This window comes from Nothoprocta perdicaria, unplaced genomic scaffold, assembly GCF_003342845.1.
Source record: "Nothoprocta perdicaria isolate Ctin4 unplaced genomic scaffold, notPer1 scaffold_112, whole genome shotgun sequence".
In the NCBI taxonomy this organism is placed as follows: Eukaryota; Metazoa; Chordata; class Aves; order Tinamiformes; family Tinamidae; genus Nothoprocta; species Nothoprocta perdicaria.
Genome location: NW_020454228.1, coordinates 1216930 through 1234503, shown reverse-complemented (window position 1 = coordinate 1234503; position 17574 = coordinate 1216930). Strand labels below are relative to the sequence as shown.

At 45.8% G+C, this 17574-nt stretch overlaps 1 protein-coding gene across 2 annotated transcripts in view; it reads left to right on the top strand.

The window, feature by feature from the left end:
- The window catches only part of SH3KBP1 (SH3 domain containing kinase binding protein 1), a 197453-nt gene that overhangs the window by 125544 nt on the left and 54335 nt on the right, over nt 1–17574 (top strand). For both annotated transcript variants that reach the window (XM_026052165.1, XM_026052158.1), the window contains one exon: nt 16981–17056. In XM_026052165.1, coding sequence (XP_025907950.1) covers nt 16981–17056 — 76 coding nt within the window. The remainder of the gene's footprint in view (nt 1–16980; nt 17057–17574) is intronic.

Here is a 17574-nt window from a genome sequence, read left to right as displayed (position 1 = left end):
TTTTCCCACCAGGATGGGCCGGAGCGGGAGGGCCGGGAGCTGCAGGCAGCTGGAGGAGCTTCCCTCGGGCCCCCCTGCCAGGCACCCCCGTGTGCTGGGCTGTGCTGTGGTAAGAGTCTGCGGATAACAGTGCCAGGTTCGGGGATGCTCTTTGAAGGTGACCAATTAACTCCCTAACTGAAGGCAAAACCAAAGAATTTGGGAAACCCCAATGGCTTCATTGGTGGGCAGGATTCATTGCTTTGCTGTTCTTTGTTTAAAGAATCAGAGAAGCAGATTATTCTGGGGAAATTAATGAGGCGATTGCGGTTGCTCAGGAAGAGCAGGGCCATCAGAGGTCTTATTTTCTGTTTTAAAATAAAGGAGTTGAATATTTTTGCTTTGCAGTACGTCTGGTTTTCTTTGGCTGTTTGTATTGATCTGTCAGCCACTGGCTGTATTTTTCTTTATTTGCACCAAGAATCAAATGTCTGCAGCTTGACTCTGCCAGAGTTAAATACTCATTAATGAGAGGGGGAAGTGAGCCAATCGACTGTGCTACGTGTAGCTGAAGCCGCAGTTTGCTGCTACACAGTGTGCACGTATTCATATTGCACATTTAGTGAAACGCTGTTAGAGGAGCCACAGATTTGATGGTTAAAAGTAAATGCCCCTTTCACGTTTCCACCTTCTGCTTGCGCCACCGCAAGATGCGTAATGGGTTTTATTCTTATTTCTTTTTTCATTTTGTAGTAGCTTATCTAGAATTTCTGTTCAGAGGTTTGACTTCCTTCCAATATTGTCTATATGTGCTTCCATTGTTCCAACAAACCAGCACTTTTCCTTTCCCATACCTAAGAATAAACTTTTGGATGTATAAGATAATAAAGGAATGTATTGGTCAAAATTAGTCATTTTTAGCTATATGGGATTGATTAGTGAGTTGATGTTTCAGCTAAGAATGCTAAATGCCATTATAGGTAAATATAAAAAGTCCCTTTATATATTTCTCTGAAAACTGCTTTCTTCAGAAGAGACTGCAGAGAAGATTCTTCAGATTTTCTATTTGAGACCATTATATTTCTTCTTTTCTTCAGGCAAGAGATTTCTTAAGACTCTTTTGTGGTTAACTAGCGTTGGTGAATTCACAGAACGGATTAGGTTTCATTAACAGTCTTTACTGAGGTCACATTAGCGCTTGCCAGAGCTTGACATAAGTTATATTCAACTGTCAACGTGGGAAATGTTGCAGCCACCATAACGGTTTCATATCCAGGGGAAGGCTGTCATGCCTCTAGATCCAGAAACTTGTAGGATTGAGCTAACTAGCACCTAGGGATCCTCCCCACTGCAAGACACCGACTTTGGGCTGGAATAAATTTTAATTACATCTTATTTTTGTGTTAAGCACATTGGAGAGAGGGGAGTGGAGAGGAGATAGAGAAAGCAGACACAACAGCTACGAGGGCCAGGGCCTCAGGCCAGTTGTTAAGCGCGCCTGCCCTCTGCAGTGGGGTAGGGACTTGTCGGGGCGGAGGCCGAGCCCCTGCGAGGCCTGTGTGTTCGGAGCCCTACACCCACGGGGCCTGTGGTGTTTCCCTTGGCAGCTCTGCCTCGCCGGAGCTGTGAATTCCTGCCACGTTCCTTGCAGGAAATGCTTTTCCCCGCCATGGTTTTCAACTGTTGCTCAAAAGAGAGGTCCTTGAGAGGGGCGGGTTGAGGCCTTCCTGCGCTTCCGGGATTCGGTGAGAAAAGGCCCTCCTCCACCTTTGCACAAAATAGCTCCTACCTGTGCATGGAGGTGGGCACTCACAGATGGGTAGTAACGCAGAGCTGTGAGAAGTGCCCAGGCCTGCGCGGGGCAGGGGAAGTGGGGCACCTCTTGAGACGAGGCACAATTGAAAAGCAGCATAAGCCCTTGTGGGGAGGCCCAGTCCAAACAAGGCTTGGTGCAAGGAGGGTAGAGCAGGAAATGGAAAGCTAAGTGTAATAGAGGGGAACAAATTGGATAATTCCGGCTCGCTGTGAGTCCCTCTTGAGTCACTGGGCTGCCATACGTGAGTAAATAGTATCTCCTGAACTCCCGGATGCTTCCTGCTTTTCCATGCTTTCCCATTAGGTATCTCCATTCTCACGTTTTTATCCCTTTGGGTTGTAATATGTTCAAGATGCCTTAGCAGAGCTGTCCAGGTTTTGATGACGTGGTTTAGCTTTTTAAGCAATCTGCATTTTTATTTATTTATTTATTTTGGTGGGAAAAGCTAACCACACAACATTTTATGCTGCTTGTGCCATTTTCAGGCTTTTGTTTTTAATAAAGCAGCCACTGGACTCTGGATAAGTGCAAGATATTTGCTGCCTGTGCCACAACACTTTGCCTGCACCTCCCTGGCTGTTACCCAGAAAAGCTTGGTCTGCGTGGAAGAAACACAAAATGCTTGTGTGGGAAAACCGTCTCCTACCCCCGTTCCCGAGCTACTTCGAAACCACATAAAAATAGGAGCAACAGAGTGTAGGAAGCATTCCTAGTACTAGAAGTTGCTCCTAAAAGTAACGTGGAGAATCTGGCCCGTTGTCCTCGGGGAGAGCCCTGGGCTTCGGCCAGGATGAGGTCCCTCGGAGGAGGGCTGGGAGGGAGGGAATGCTCCCTGGCTCTCGGTAATGGTTCTCATTACGAAATGTTCGTGTGCTCCGCTGTGAAAAACAGGATGTGTAGGTTTAATAACACAGAGCGCTGTGCTTTAGTAGGTTAAAATGGAGCCGGTTTCTGTGTTCCAGGGACGTGTGATGGAACTGAAAATGGATTTTGAGAAAAAGATGTCATACGTGTTTCTACTGCTTCATAAAGTGGCAGTACTTGACACGCAAGCTGACTCTTTTTGCTGTCTAATGAGCTTCAGGAGAACTATCTCACAAATTAATACACGATAATGCATATAGTAATAACAATAAAATCTACCTAGATAAAATCTAGCTGTTATAAACTGTTAGAAACAAGTTTAAATTGGTCTAATCTGGACCTTCAGAATGGACAGTCTTATAAAACAGTATTTTAATGTTTCTAGCTGACTTTTTTTTTCCTTGTTCCATGTTGATGTTTGCAAGAGATTTTGACTTTGAGTTGCTTAGTTGTTAACACTTTTAAACATTGAAAAGCTTATAAGCTTATAAAAGTTTTGATGAGAAGATACCTGACATTCTTTGCACAAATGGTTTTTGAAAGTGTAAATACCGCTATGCAAAAAGAACCACCCAGAGTTTTCAGATTGCCTAAGCAAATTTCATACTTGCTGAGGCATTAAGGAGATATGTGAATGTAAACTGTGCTCTGTCAGATCTGCACATTACCTTGAGTAGAATTCATATACTCCTCTGTTTTCTGTTTATTTAAAATGATCAGTGATTGGAAGACAGAAGCCTGCAGGAAGGCGGGTCGTGCGGGACGCCAGCCTTTGCCCGCTGAATCATTTCTGAGCCTCTTGTGCAGCAGGGTGCTGGCCTGGGGCGCCTGCTGTCATCCATCATCTGGCTCACTTCCTGTCTTTAAAACATCACGATCGAGATTTATATATATATATAAAAAACCATATATATGTATGTATATATATGTATGTATACATACATATATATGGGTTTTTTTTCTGAAAGTGTCCTGTTCAAATCAGTTTTGATTTGCTTTTGATAGAGGGCCCAAAGGGATCTTGAAGATCGTCTAATCCAAGCCATTTGGTCAGTTTAAGACCAAGCAGGTATGAATCATCCCCAAGAGGTGTCTGCTTTACTGATTTTTTTTTTAAAAGAAAGCATCCAGAAAGAAGACAGGGCGCCCATCCCTAAGAAAGACTCCCTGCCCTCCCCATCTTCCAGGCTTTCTCTTCCGTAACAGCAGTTATGGACAGTCCAATATCACTGCTTAGCAAATAAACCTTTTCCTTGTTCATTGTTTCGTAAGAAGCAGCCTGAACAGTGAATTACCCTACAATGAGCTGCCGCTTTCCCCCCGTTGCCTCCCTTAAGTTTTCTTAAGCGTAAGAGGATGTTTGCGAAGAGGAAGTGCCAGGAATCTGTGAAGCCTTCTTGGGACACATCAGCATGGCAATGATGCTTCACTTTTACCAGTTTCTTAATCATCTTCCTTTAGAAAACAAAAGGCTGAATGGAAGTCAAAGTGACATTAAATTTCAGAGTTTTTTTTTTTTCCCGCTTTTTTTAAGTGGAGGTGACCGATGCCCTCACCATTGGTCCAAAGCCCCTTTCCCAGCACAACTTCCAGCCCAGGCCCTTTCTCTAGCGCGGGCCCCTCCTGGCTTCTCCCGCCTTTCGGAGCGGCCGGCGCTGGGCGGCCGGGGCGGGGGGACCCGGTTCGGTTGGCGAGGGCGGGAGAGGCCGAACGTCCCGCGCGCGGCACGGCCCGGCGCTCGGCCCCGCTCCAGGTTTCCTGCAAGGAAACAAGCGGCGCCCTTGTTTGCGGGCGGCCCGCGGCGTGACTCAGGGCGAGGGCCGGGCGGGCGGCCGCGCGGCGCGGCGCCCGCTCCTGCTGCCCGGCAGCCTCGATCCGGCATGGCAGAGCAGGTACTTCTTTTAACATCATTAATCCTTTCCTTTGCCCCGCTCCGGTGACTGGGTAGAGTGGTGGTGTTGGAGTAGGTGCTCCGGCGAGCGCTTCCGTTCCGCTCCCGGTGCTCTCCGCACTGCCTGCGTGAAGGGAAAGAGCCCGGGATGCGGAGCTGCGTTTCTGCTCTAGGAACACATTAGGAGGAGATGACTTTGTGTGAAGACATATTCTGTCTTGCAACTGTTTAGCCTAAGCGTTTTGGGTTTGTTTTTTTTTTTCTTTTTCCCCCCTTCGGACTATTTGGCCATTAAACTTGCACAGATGGGTTTAATTTCCATATGATTGGGCTTCAGCTCTCTTACTGTAAAGAATAATGTAACTTTGCAGTTAAGCAAGAGTTGTTACCTGCTCTCTAGGATGCATTGCTCTTCCAAATTTTTGTTTACCAAACAAGAAGTCATCTCTTTAATTTTTTTTTCTCCAAAATGATCTAATAAAACTGCAGCTCTTTGTGGTGGAGTGGGGGAAGAGGAAGGAGCATTACAAATTCCTGCTCTGAGTGAGGTGACCTCTGGAGTTTTTGGTATGGACAAGGCAAATTGAAATGAATAGTTTCCTAGAAAATCATACTTGCTTGGATAATAAAATGTAGGTGGCAATGGTCTTTGCCTCCAGAAAACAGCAAAGCAAGCCAGAGTGAGATGATTCTTATGAATTTTTATAGAAAGCAAAATTGAGAGATGCCAAGTAAACTGCTTAATTATTTCCAGATACTTTGGGGATTCTTGGTAGTAAAAAGTAAATCTCTCTAAACATCTGCTTTTTAAAAGCTGAGGTCCCTGTGTGCAAAATGAAGCTACAAGTTTTGAGATGTTGTTCCTCCGTGTGCCATGTGTCCTTCCTTTGAAGGTGCAGCAAAGGGGTGCCAGAGGAGCACGGAGCAGCCCAGTGCTCTATGGGATCCGAAGTCTGTAGGCCAAGTCCTAAAATGCTTTGTTTAAGTCCCTGTTGTCAGTGCTTGTGCATTAAGTATTTTATGGGACTGGAGGCTGAGCGTGGCACTTGTTGTGCCGCGGGTTTCTCTCTGAGAGTTGAGAATAAAAATAACCTCCCCGTTTAGCCTTTGGTAACTTCTGATTTCAGTGAAGCAAGGTGGAAAAATAAAAAGGCTAAAAAGGGAAAGAAAGCATAATCTGAGGAGAAAAGAAGGTATATAAGCCAAAAGAAAAGGGAGGAATATTTGCTGTCACCATTAAGTCCAGGATTATCTGCATGGCAGTATAGACATGTGGGGTTATTTTTTGTTTGTTCAATCATTGAATTTTACAGAAGAAGAAAGTATTGCTGCTACTGCAAAAAGGATGATTTTTTTCTTTTATGTTGGTATCTTCTCCTTTTCAGTACTGGAATTCTTCCAAAAGCCCACAAATCAAGGAGCACAATAAGAAAAAGAGATCATAGTGACTGCCTACCAGACATAGTACGGCTTAACAATGTGGTATTTTGTAAAGAGGAAACCTGAATTTATTCCTGCATCATTCCTGTGTGAATTCAGAGGAGAAAAAAACAATTAAACCTCACTTTCTTCGTATTTTAAATGGGAGTAATCAAATGCTTAAAGACACTTAATTTTTGTAATTCTGTTTGTAGTTTGTGTTTGAAAACTGGAATGTGTATACAAAGCGATGCTGTTTTTGTACACTTGTAGCGAAGCAGAGTTTCAATGGCAGATCCTGGCTTCCCTTTCTGTCCCGATTTTGCTTGGATCCTACAGCTAAGTGTTGAAGCCTCCAGACACCCATTACAGTCAGCCTCTACCTTGTGCTTAGTCTCTTTGTGTGCGTAACAATAGTGTTGTCTAATCTTGCCTTGTTACAGTGGCTGTGATATGTGATATACCCATGTCAATAGTGTAAGGAATTACTGTTGTTGGGGTGCCTCGTGAGTTAGATTTACTGGTAAATCACCTGGCTGTGCCACGGGTGGCTTTCCAGAGCTGACGCACACCGCTGCTCCTGGGAATTGTGTTAGCCTCGTCCTTTAACTTTGCTGGCTGGGCTCCTAAGCCAGATTTCAACTTTACCTGCCAGTGAAGTCCTTGGGGCTCATTCTCAGACCTGGAGCTGGAGCGAACTTTCCTGAAGGAGCTTGTGCCAGCTCATTCAAGGAGTTTGCTTTCACCAGCAGTTCCACAGTGAGCTCGGATGTGGGGACGGCTTCCAGATGAGAAGTCTCTCCTGGAAGGACTGCCTTCCCCTTCGAGGGCAGGTGGAATTTCTGAAATGCAAGCTAGGAAGATGTGGTCTTTGTACTAACAAGCATCTTTTAGCAGATATAAGTAAACCATGAAAAAAATGTTTATGTGTAAGAAGAAAAAGAAGCATTCCCTGGTTTTTGCTCTGTTAGATTTTGAGGCATATAAAAGCAGCTGAATTGCTGTCTTTACCACTGCAAAAATAAGTGTAGATCCCTGTAGCAATTGTAATGTTCATAAATTTTGGAAGAGAGCAGGTTTCATAAAAGCATTTTCTATGCCTGATGGTACAAACTGGATCTTCCTAGCTATCAGCTTTAATCTAGACAGGCTTGGCTCTCCTGGGAGAGCAGAAAGGAATTGCATTCACTGCGTGCAGACTCACTGAAGGCTTTTCCCAGAGGAGACAGAAACTAATTGTGAATTTCAGCCTGCCCATGGTAGAAACCTTGACAAGGGGTAGAGAAGGACACGGTCCTTTCCGTCTGCATGAGCCACAGTCAGTAAAAGGGGAAATATGAAATGAAATATCAAATGAAAAATAAATAAAGCAGGGAAAAGAGAAGACCTGTGTCCTGCAAAAAATATTTACTATTGCTAAAAAAGCATGCTCTACCATTGCACATCTGCAGCCTAGGAGTAAAAGCAAGCTTGTTCATATATCTCAGTTCTACACATATGCTTTCATTGCTGTGAGATGGGGCAACTGGGAGCCTAATCTGTGTTTTGTTCCTTGTTTGCTTTTTCTTCTTTAATTTGCTAAGCGTTTTTACTCATCAGTGATTCTAATATATCTTGCTCCATTTGTTTCAGCAAAATCTACCTAATTTGAACTCTTGCATTCGTGTTCTCGCTTGGCTACAAGAAGCCACTAACCTTGGAAGGCAGATTCCTAGCTCGTTAGCCACTTTTAACTGACAACCTAATGGTAGCAAATGTCAGGATTCCAAATTTGACAAGAATATGAATATTAGAAAGTGTGGGAGTTAAGATGTATAGGTCTTTCTTCTGTTCAGCATGTCAAGTATGTCAGTAGAAAAAATCCTTTCCCGCTCCCAATCTTCTCTCACAATAATTTGAAATATTAAGAAATTGTCAAAATAGCAAATTATAGCAGCTTTAAACTCTGCAGTCATTCTCCAGTGTAAGAGGTTTATTGTAGAGAAAAATTATGGGAAAAGCAAGATGTGTCCGGTCCTGTTTTGTGAGCTACTCACAGTTTTAAGGAAAAACACTTTTCATTGTTCATTCAAGCTTTTGTTCCTGCCCAGTTTTCTGTATAAGAAGCTAAACCAGAAAATTTGCATCATGTATTTAATTACTTTTTTTTTTTTTTGAGTGTAGTTGAAATAACATGTGTTTCTCTGGAGACTTGCATAATGCTCGTGAAGATACTCTTCATCTGTGGATGCAGACTGCTGGTGGTCTGCTGAACACCTGGTCCTCTTGGTGCACGGAGAGCTGCATGGGACATTTGGTGCTGGCTCAGGTCATTTCTGATGCAGCTCAACAGCTGGAAGCAGGAGCTAAAGTAATTTTCCATTTAAGCAGTTCTGAAATTGCTGAAGGGATATTTTGTAGTTGCAAATACAGTTACAAATTAGGAGCCTGTGGAATAATGTCTCTTATTACATGGCTTCCACACTCTGAAAGTTTGGGACTCTTAATGCAAAAATGTAAGTTATATGAACGTGGCGGATATAAACAGTTACACTTCCACATGAGTATCATTACTGGTAGAGCTAAGTGTATTTACACCCTGAAACACTGAATTGAGTTATTCATTACTGGTTTAACTCTGTAGGAGAATTAAGCTCAAGTCGATCTATTGCACATGTGAGGACATCTCCAATCCACAGCACTTCCCTGGAGAAACTGGGAGGCGGTGAGAGAGATTCCTTCTCAGAGTGCTCAAAAAAGTCTCATTAGTCTGGGAGATCGTTGCCTTGTTATAAGCACTTCATTTTAAAATGTCCTGTTATACATGGTCCACCCTTCAGGTCAGGAGAAAGTCAAAAGGTCTAAAAAGGAAATATGGTTGTATATTCCTGTCATGTGGATTTTCCTTTTACAGTAGCTAATTTTTAATACAATATTTGCTTTTTTTAATATCTCTTAGAGTGGATTTCTGGATTCCTTCTGAGGGAACCACAGAAGGTGGCCTGGGAAAGGGAATTTGTATAGTGCCATAAGGCACTCCCCAGCTCTGAAGTTTCCCCAGTGCAAATCAGCTTAGCAGTCCACAAGTTAGAGGCTGAAAAACTAGTAAGCTATCCTGGAAGAGTTTGTTGCTTTATAAGTTTGAATTGTTTTTCTAATTATTTTCTCCATTTATTTTTGTTTTGTCTTTAACTGAAAAACATAAAGTTTATTTGCTAACTTTTTGGGAGAGTGAGGAGCTCGATCCTTTGGGATTTGTGCTGTCCCTCTGTCACCTTGCTCTACGTCCATGTACCTTCCTAAGGGTACCGTGTTTAATATTTCCATCCCAGATGTTCAAAGAACAAGTCTGCAGGAAACGAGAAGCTCCTGAGACATCTGTGGCTCGGATGAGGAACCAGTACCTGGCCTTGGTAGTGGGTGCCTAGGGGAGGGCACAGGGACAGGGTGGCTCGCAGAGGTGCTTCAGCAGTGAGTGCTCACCACCTCTGGTGGTAGTTTAACACGGGAACTTTCCGAGCTGAGTGGTTGTTGGGTGTTTGTTAACCCCCAAGAAAACAGTCACCCGTTGATTGCGTGAAACATTTTTTCCGTCTGTAAGTTCCTGTGCAAGAGCGTTTCACTCGGCTTAATCACAGGTTGGACCAAGGAGCCTCCCTGTTTGTTTTGAGTGTGACGCCTGCTGATTTCGCTGATAACCTCCCATTTCCATCACTGGCAAAGGTAATGAGGGAGTCCTCCCTAACCACCTTCTTGATGTGCCTCCTGGTTTTTATAGACCTCTGCTAGGGCACCCCTTGGCCTTTGTTGCAGGCTGAGGAGGAATCTGTCCCATAGGTTTGATGGTCTCAGTGGCTTTCTGCCTTCCTCACTTCCTGTAAATACTGGGCTAGGTTATGTGTGAGGAGGAGGAGGAGGAGGAGAGTTGCACCTAAGGATGAGGTGTTGGGCTTATGGGCAGATTAACACAGTGCTTTGGTGGCACCTTCCGATGTTCTTTACTCCCCAAAGTGTGAAGCACCACATGTTCAAGCCCCTCAACTCTGTCTGAAGTTAGGGGGTGTTCCTCCAAATGTCTCATTTTATACTTACCTAAATTATGGTTCTGTTCTTTGCCTTTTCTGGATCGTCTGTGAATGTATGGAAAACAAAAGCCTTCATCCAGATCCCTGAGGGACTCCTCAGTTCAGAAGCCCAGCACTGAAGCTCTGCCTTTTGTTTCCTGTCTTTTAATCAGTTACTGGTCCAAGTTAAACAGTTTATAAAAGGACAAGCAGCCGGCTCTTTTATCTACCTCTCAATCTGAGTTTTTAGTGTACAATCTGGTCACAATTTCAATCCTTTTCAAGGGCCAGGAAGTCCAACAACTTCATTTGCTTATATGAAAATGGTTTTAATGAAATGTAGTGTAATTTGGGCATGCACTTCCCCTTCATTTGGAAGCTGCTGTAACACTGGTATTTATTGATCAGGCAAGAAGAGTCCTGGTTGTGAACATACATGGACTATACCATTAGTGTATTTACAGAATCACAGAGTCCCAGGATGGTTGAGGTTGGAAGGGAGCTCTAGAGATCATCTAGTCCAACCCCCTGCTCCAGCAGGGACACCCAGAGCACGGGGCACAGGGCGGCATCCAGGCGGGTTTGGAAGACCTCCAGAGAAGGAGACTCCACAGCCTCCCTGGGCAGCCTGTGCCAGGGCTCTGGCACCCTCACAGGAAAGAAGTTCCTCCTCACCTGGAGATGGAACTGCCTGTGTTGCAGTTTGCGCCCATTACCTCTTGTCCTGTCACTGGCCACCACTGAGAAGAGCTTGGCCCCTTCCTCCCTACATTCCCCCTTCATGAACTGATACATGTTAATCAGATCCCCTCTCAGCCTCCCCTCCTTGCTCTCCATTCCTGACTCCAGCTGCCTTGCACGCCCTGTCCAGGAGCAGCTAGGGATCTCCGGGCTACCCGTGCAGGCCTTGTGTGGATTATATCTATGTAGCCGAAACTTAACAAGGAATAATGATCACAATAATAATCATAAATCAGGGGCATCTGTATGGCATTTCTTCCCAAGTGTAGCTGAGCAGCAGCCTGGACCGAGGTACAGAAGCAGCAGCTGTTCAGGTGAATGGTGCAGTCAGGCAGGCAGCTGCTTAATCCCACGCTCTTTAAATGATTTTTATTTCCTCTCTATAATCATCTTCCTCTTTGAAGTGCTGTGTGGTGACCCTCTGGGAAGAGCATTAACTGCCCCTTTAGGAAGCCCCGGGACAGTAACACGTGGTCACGCCGTCGCAGGAGGTGATCCACGTGGAGCAGTGTTGGCACTGTGGGGAAAAACTGAGGTCCTGGGCATCTTCCTTGCTTTACACCTCTCTGACAGAGTGAGAACATTCTGACATCTGAAAGCCAGTGGGGTTTTTGCCCTGGGTTCTTCCAGTTTTTTTGAACGTAAGGTAGTCCAGCTAGGATGGATGAAAGACTTCATAATGTCCCTCAAGTACTTGAAGCGTGGTAGCAAAAGTGAATTATTTGAGCTCCTCCTTCAAAATACCAGCATTAGACATAGCCAGGAAGAGACTTGTTTATGCTTCTCTTCATCTGTGCCTGGAAGAAACCAGTGACCATTTGTACATCTTCATGAAGAAGTGCTCTCAGTTACAAAAATGGAGTATCAGAAATGTATTTAAAAGACGAAGGTTTTGCATTCTTTTAATAATAGTACCCTTGGATTGTATTCAAAGCTGCATTTAAAAGAAATTCTGTGCATGTAAACAAAGTTCAAAACCAGCCGCTGAACATTGACAGGCAGCGCCGGGGTCGCAGATGTGGGATTTTCCCCCTTCCTTCTCATGGAGGTCTCCGAAGCTCTGGAGGTTCCCAAGGCACCGAACTGCCTTCTCGCCCTGTGTCAGCTGCATTTAAATACACTAGCACCAATCAAGTTGACAAATAGTGTTAAGTAAACAGTAAATAAATAAATAGAATGGTGTTTCCAGCTCACACTGCTTTTTAAAAATATTTTTTATATTTTATCTAGAATTAGTTCTTCCCTCCTTTCCAAAGTAAATCCTGATGCTGAGTCGATCCTTTTCTTTCTCTGTGCCTGGGTAACACACTGATGCTCGCAGAAGCTTCTGTTTCTTCCTTTAGTACAGCAAAGTATAACAAAATCCTCCGACTTGACCTAGTTAGTTCACAAGTGACAATTTAATGTGAATTTCCAAGTCAGATTAAGGAACCGACCGACGAAAGTAAATAGGCAAGTCGGTGTTCCACAACAGCAGCAAGCCCTTAAATAGCATTGGAAAATCTCCAGGAGGAGCAAGCTGGAGCACAGGTGTGCTCTGCTGCTCTGGTCGAGGTGGAGCTGAGGTAGGGAAGGTCAGGAGTGCCCTCCAGTGAGAGCAGCTCGCTCGGAGCTCGCCCCTTACGTGCTCTGCTTCCCTTGCGCCAGGGCTGTGTTGACACAGGAGCTGGGCCTGAGCCAAAATACATAAATGGGGGGAAATGAGGCTGTTCCGATCCCGCTGTGACCCCGTCCAAGCGCCCCGGTTGTGCCACCTCAGCCCCTTTGTAATCACTGCTAATTCAGGCTCTCAGGAAGCTGGTCTGCCGAGGTAGGGAGTTGCCCTGCGCCAAAGTGCCATCGAGACCTCTTCTCTTCGCAGAACCTGTTATTAATCACCAGGCTGCCTTTTCGTTGCCTTCATCAAGTCAAGCACGGCAGGGTGCTGCTGAGCCTCGTCCCTCTGCGTCTCTGTATGCCAGATCATGGCCGTCACCCGGGCTTTGATCAGCTGGTTTTGCTGCAGGAAGGCGCCCGTTCCCCGTTCATCTTCCCGTGCGCTTGCCAGACCACTGGTGGGATTTGTGTCCGACCGCGATACGAGCTCAGGCTACACAGGCCTGAAGAGAGAAGAGGCGGCCCATGCTGGTGCTGCTGCTCCTGAGGAGTCTGCTCTTAGGTTTGGGTGCCTGAGTGAGTTCCAAAGTGCTTCAGGTTCTGAATTTCAGAGAAGAGAAATCTAAAATCAGAGGAGAGAAGGCTGAGAGGGGATCTGATCAACATGTGCAAATACCTGAGGGGAGAATGTAGGGAGGAAGAGGCCAAGCTCTTCTCAGTGGTGGCCAGTGACAGGACAAGGGGTAATGGGCGCAAGTTGCAACACAGGCAGCTCCATCTCCAGGTGAGGAGGAACTTCTTTCCTGTGAGGGTGCCAGAGCCCTGGCACAGGCTGCCCGGGGAGGCTGTGGAGTCTCCTTCTCTGGAGAGCTTCCAAACCCGCCTGGATGCCGCCCTGTGCCCCGTGCTCTGGGTGTCCCTGCTGGAGCCGGGGGTAGGACTGGGTGATCTCTAGAGGTCCCTTCCAACCTCAACCATCCTGTGATTCTCTGTAAATTTTATCTTTTGTCTGTATCCCAAAGGGTATGAGCTGCTTGCTTCCCAGAATGTTAATTAGTGTTTCCTTTGTATGCTGAAATCCTTCCTCAGCCTGGTGGGTAGGAATGAATTTGGGGAAAGGACTAAACAATGTGAAAGCTGATACTGTGCATCGTTATTTTCCAGTATAGATCAAAGTGTCTACAAGCACGTAGATGACATTTCTCTGAAATAGAATTGACCTTCTTCTCATGTAAAGGAAAAATGGAGGAGAAATTATTAATATTTAAGCATATCTATGTAGTAAATATCTTAACACTTGTATTTGTATAGTAAATATATTAATATAATTTGTATAATATATGTTAATATATTAAGGTCTCCAGGTCAACCTGCTTAAAGTGTTCCTTGCTCCTGTGTTCATAACCAACATAACCAACCTGCATAACCAACTCTTACTTAGAAGTGAGGAGGCAAATTATGCTGGAAAAGACATTCAACTGGAGAAGGAACCAAAATGCCCAAGAGAGAACTAGTCCCTGAAAAGAAAAGTCTCTGTCACAGGAATGTGTGGGGTATCAGCCAGAATTCGAGTTGCTTGATCTTCCTGGGCACTGCTGCATCCGGGGTGTGTTTGACCTGTGTGGGAGTAGGAGTGATGCAGAGCAGTTGGAGAGCCAGAAGCAAAACTTCTGGCTCTTGTGGGATGTCTGTCCCCTGTGTCCTTTTTCCTCTTGGATAAGCTGGTAGCTGTGACAGCAGTATTGACTTGGGACTCACAGGACTCAGGGCTTTGGTGTATTTGAGGTCTTGCTCTCTTAAAGCCAAGCTGTCAGACTTCATCAGGACGCAGAGGGCTCGGTTTGCCTTAGGGTGCAGGGAGGTTCATCTTACTTGTGTTTCTCAGTGAACAGGTCAGGAGTACATCAGGTTTCACGGAGATGTTTTCAAAAGGAAACAGAAACAAATATTATCCACACAAATGTATGGATTACTCATAGACAAGATTTTTAGGAGAGAAGGAAATATATATATCATGTATATTTTACCAGTAGGGTAAAAAGCTTGACAAGGCGAGCCTACCCAAAGCCATATTTCATGATTTACCTTTCTTTTTTCTCTGTCAGCAGTGCTTGTGTATTCCCTGTGAATCTTTGGGTGCAATCCCCTTGTGGTTACAATGTACTGAAATGTCACTTGTCGTCTTCTCCCTCTGCTGCTCCTGACACTGCTTCTGGAGCACCTGACACTGAACCCAGGTCTCCCTGCTCACGGGAGAGGACTCTGCGCAGCCCGCCTGGAAATCAGCTGTGACTTTCGTGTCCTCGTGTGGCATTAACGTTCCTTCCTCCCCTCCCTGCCGAATTTTTGCACAGCTTTGCTTTCCTGAATGATTAGGTCCAGAACTTGGAGGTTGCTGTGATCTCTCAGCATCTTTTCTGCATGTGTTGCCCAAGTCATCACCCCTCTTCTGTTGGTAGGAGTCAGGAGGGGCTCCATGTGTTGCTCCATCAGGAATCCAGTTCCTCACCTCTTTGCTTGGGCTGCTTCTGTGTGTGCCCTGTGCAAAGGAGTCCAGTCTTCTGTTAACCCTTTCTTCCTCCTCTGCTGAGCAAACCTCAGCTCTCACAAAGACTGTTTTATGGCAGAAGAACAAAGATCCACCTGTGACAAAGCAGCTCCCAGCTGCTTTTCTCTCCTTCTCCTCTTGTCACCTGTTTTCGAATGACAGTTTCCTCATTAGCAAGCCTTTGATTGCGTGGCAGCACCCGGATGCTCCTTTGGCACCGCGTTCTCCGGGAGCTGGTCGCAGGGCAGCGGGAGCAGGCGCTGCCGCCCTTCCCCAGGCCCTGGTAGGAAGGGAGCTGTGGCCGGTGCTGTGAGCGGCCGCGTGGTGCCGCCTTCCCATCCCGGCCCTCATCCTGACTCGTTTGCCTGCGTGGCTCTCCAGCTCCCTCACGTTCCTCATGCTCCTCTCCCACCAGTGCAGTCTGGTGGGAGTCTTTGCAGCTTTCCAGCCGAGATCATCCACTCGCCAGCGCGTCACCCTCGGCCTCCCTGAGCCCCAGCCGCCTTCGGCACGGCCCCGCCACGCGCTGCTCGTCACCCGTGTCGGCTCCTGACGTGCAGCAGCCGGTCAGCCCCACGTGTCCCCTCATCCCCTATCGCTGGTGCACATGATGCTTTTTGTCTCCTCTCCCATCTCAAAATCACACAATCACAGAATGGTTGAGGTTGGAAGATGTAGAGATCGTCCAGTCCAACCCCTCCGCTAAAGCAGGGACACCTGGAGCATGTGGCGCAGGGTGGCATCGGGGCAGGAAAATAAAATAAATAGATAAATGGAAAGCTGGGGGGGCTCTGCAGCAGTTTTGCTCCTCGCCTGTCGCCCCAGCAGCTCTCCAGCTCGGGGCTGCGAGGGTTTGCACGCTCCGCAGAGCTGCCCTGGCTCCTGATGTGCCTCGGGAGCTCGATGCCGTAGGACGCGTTTGGGTTTTGCAGTTCCCATTCCGTCCTGCTCGCCAGGACAGATGGGGAGGGAGGCTGCCCTGTGCGCAGCGTGCAGAGCTGCCTCCCTTCCACACGTGCCTCCAGCTGCCAGCCGCAGCGTTCAGCACGTGGCTTATTCGTGTGTTTATTTTAATGCCTTTCCTAGGTGCACTCGGGCACAGATGGTGCCTGTTGGCTAACAGGGGCATCTTGATATCCTTCAAACACCCTCAAAATTTTGAGCCCCTTGACCTTACCCTGTAGTGGTATCGCTTCTGGTTCTGCCTGGCACTGTGCTCGCCGTCCCCGAGGGGTCCTGCCGCCCTCAGCCCCAAGCCTCGGCCTTCTGGCCTCGGGGCTGCTGCCCAGAGGGTCCCTGCGGGACGGACCAACGCTGGTGTGTTTGTATATAGCTTAACCAGAAAAGGGTGTTGATTTATAGCTCCGGCTTTGAGCCCATGTTTATGTGTAAGCGGATAGTAACGACCTGTGTCCTCAGCTGCACGTGGGTGTGACTGTCAGGAGAGACAACTTCCTTGGCAAGCAGAAAAGAGAGGGAGAGAGGGGCTGGCATTCCTATAGTTACTGAGGGCGCATAAGGATGACTACCCTATACTACATTTTATTATTATTTATTTGTTTTACGTTGCGCAGGTAATGTTCACTTGGCTGATGATGGTTTATTTGTAGTACTTCTCTATAAATCATTTATTTTTGCTCAAAATGAGCAGAAATGGGAAACTGGCTTAAGCAGAGCCTGTCAGCATCACACACTGTCTAGAGACATTAAAATGAATAGTGTTGGTATGGAAGGAAATCAGGGGAATTTCCCCCCCTGTTCTTTCAGGTTGACTTTTGGCACCAGTTAGGACCTTTTCTTAAGAAGTTTCATCACATGCTCAGTCCCTGAAAATGTGTTAAAGGATAAATGCTTAAAACTCTTCTACTGTTTTTTTAAAGAGAATTAGAGGATCATGCCATTTTGAATCCTTTGCCACTTAAAAAAAAAGCCCCCACAAATAAAGCTAATTATAAAGTTGCTTCTCTTTCTTTACTGTCCTTTTTTTGCTCCAATATTTTATGTTTCCACTAATTTTTTTTATGTTGTCCAACTTTGAACTGAACATGTGCAAATTTTAAAGGAGAATAATTATTTTTTTCAGAGTGTTGGGAAGAAATTACCTCCAGCCACAGCAACTCAGGAGCCAACAAAAATAGAAGTGGACAGCAGAACAAAAAGTAGGTTTCACCGTTTCTTTTTAATTTGCACTTTGCACTTTTAAGCTTCTTAAGAGCGTATTTTTTTTTGGCTTTGACTAAAGGGGCGTTCTGTGTATCAGAAAAGCAGGAGGCAGTTAGCTGTATTTTGGATAAGCTTTGAGTAGGCAGTGCATAGACAGAACGCTTTGTTTCACAGAGCCTCAGATTTGTTGTTGTTGTTGTTGTTGTTCTTATCATCCAACCTCCGTTTTTCTGCCACCAAAAATCAAATTCTGTTACGTCACCAGCTTTCAGCCTTAAATTAATCAGAGTTGAATAAACTCTAACTTTGTGCTGTAACTTGTGGGTGCATCGTAGAAAAATATCCCTTATTCTGAGTGTCTTTTTTTCCCTTCCTTTTCCCTCTTTACTTAGCAGAAAAAAAAGAAATGTGTGGGTTGTATGGTGTGTGTAGGAGCTAAAAATTAAATAGTGGTCAAGAACTTCAGAGGCTTTTGTTTTGTTTTGTTCACCTTGATGCTTAGAAGGACAAAAAG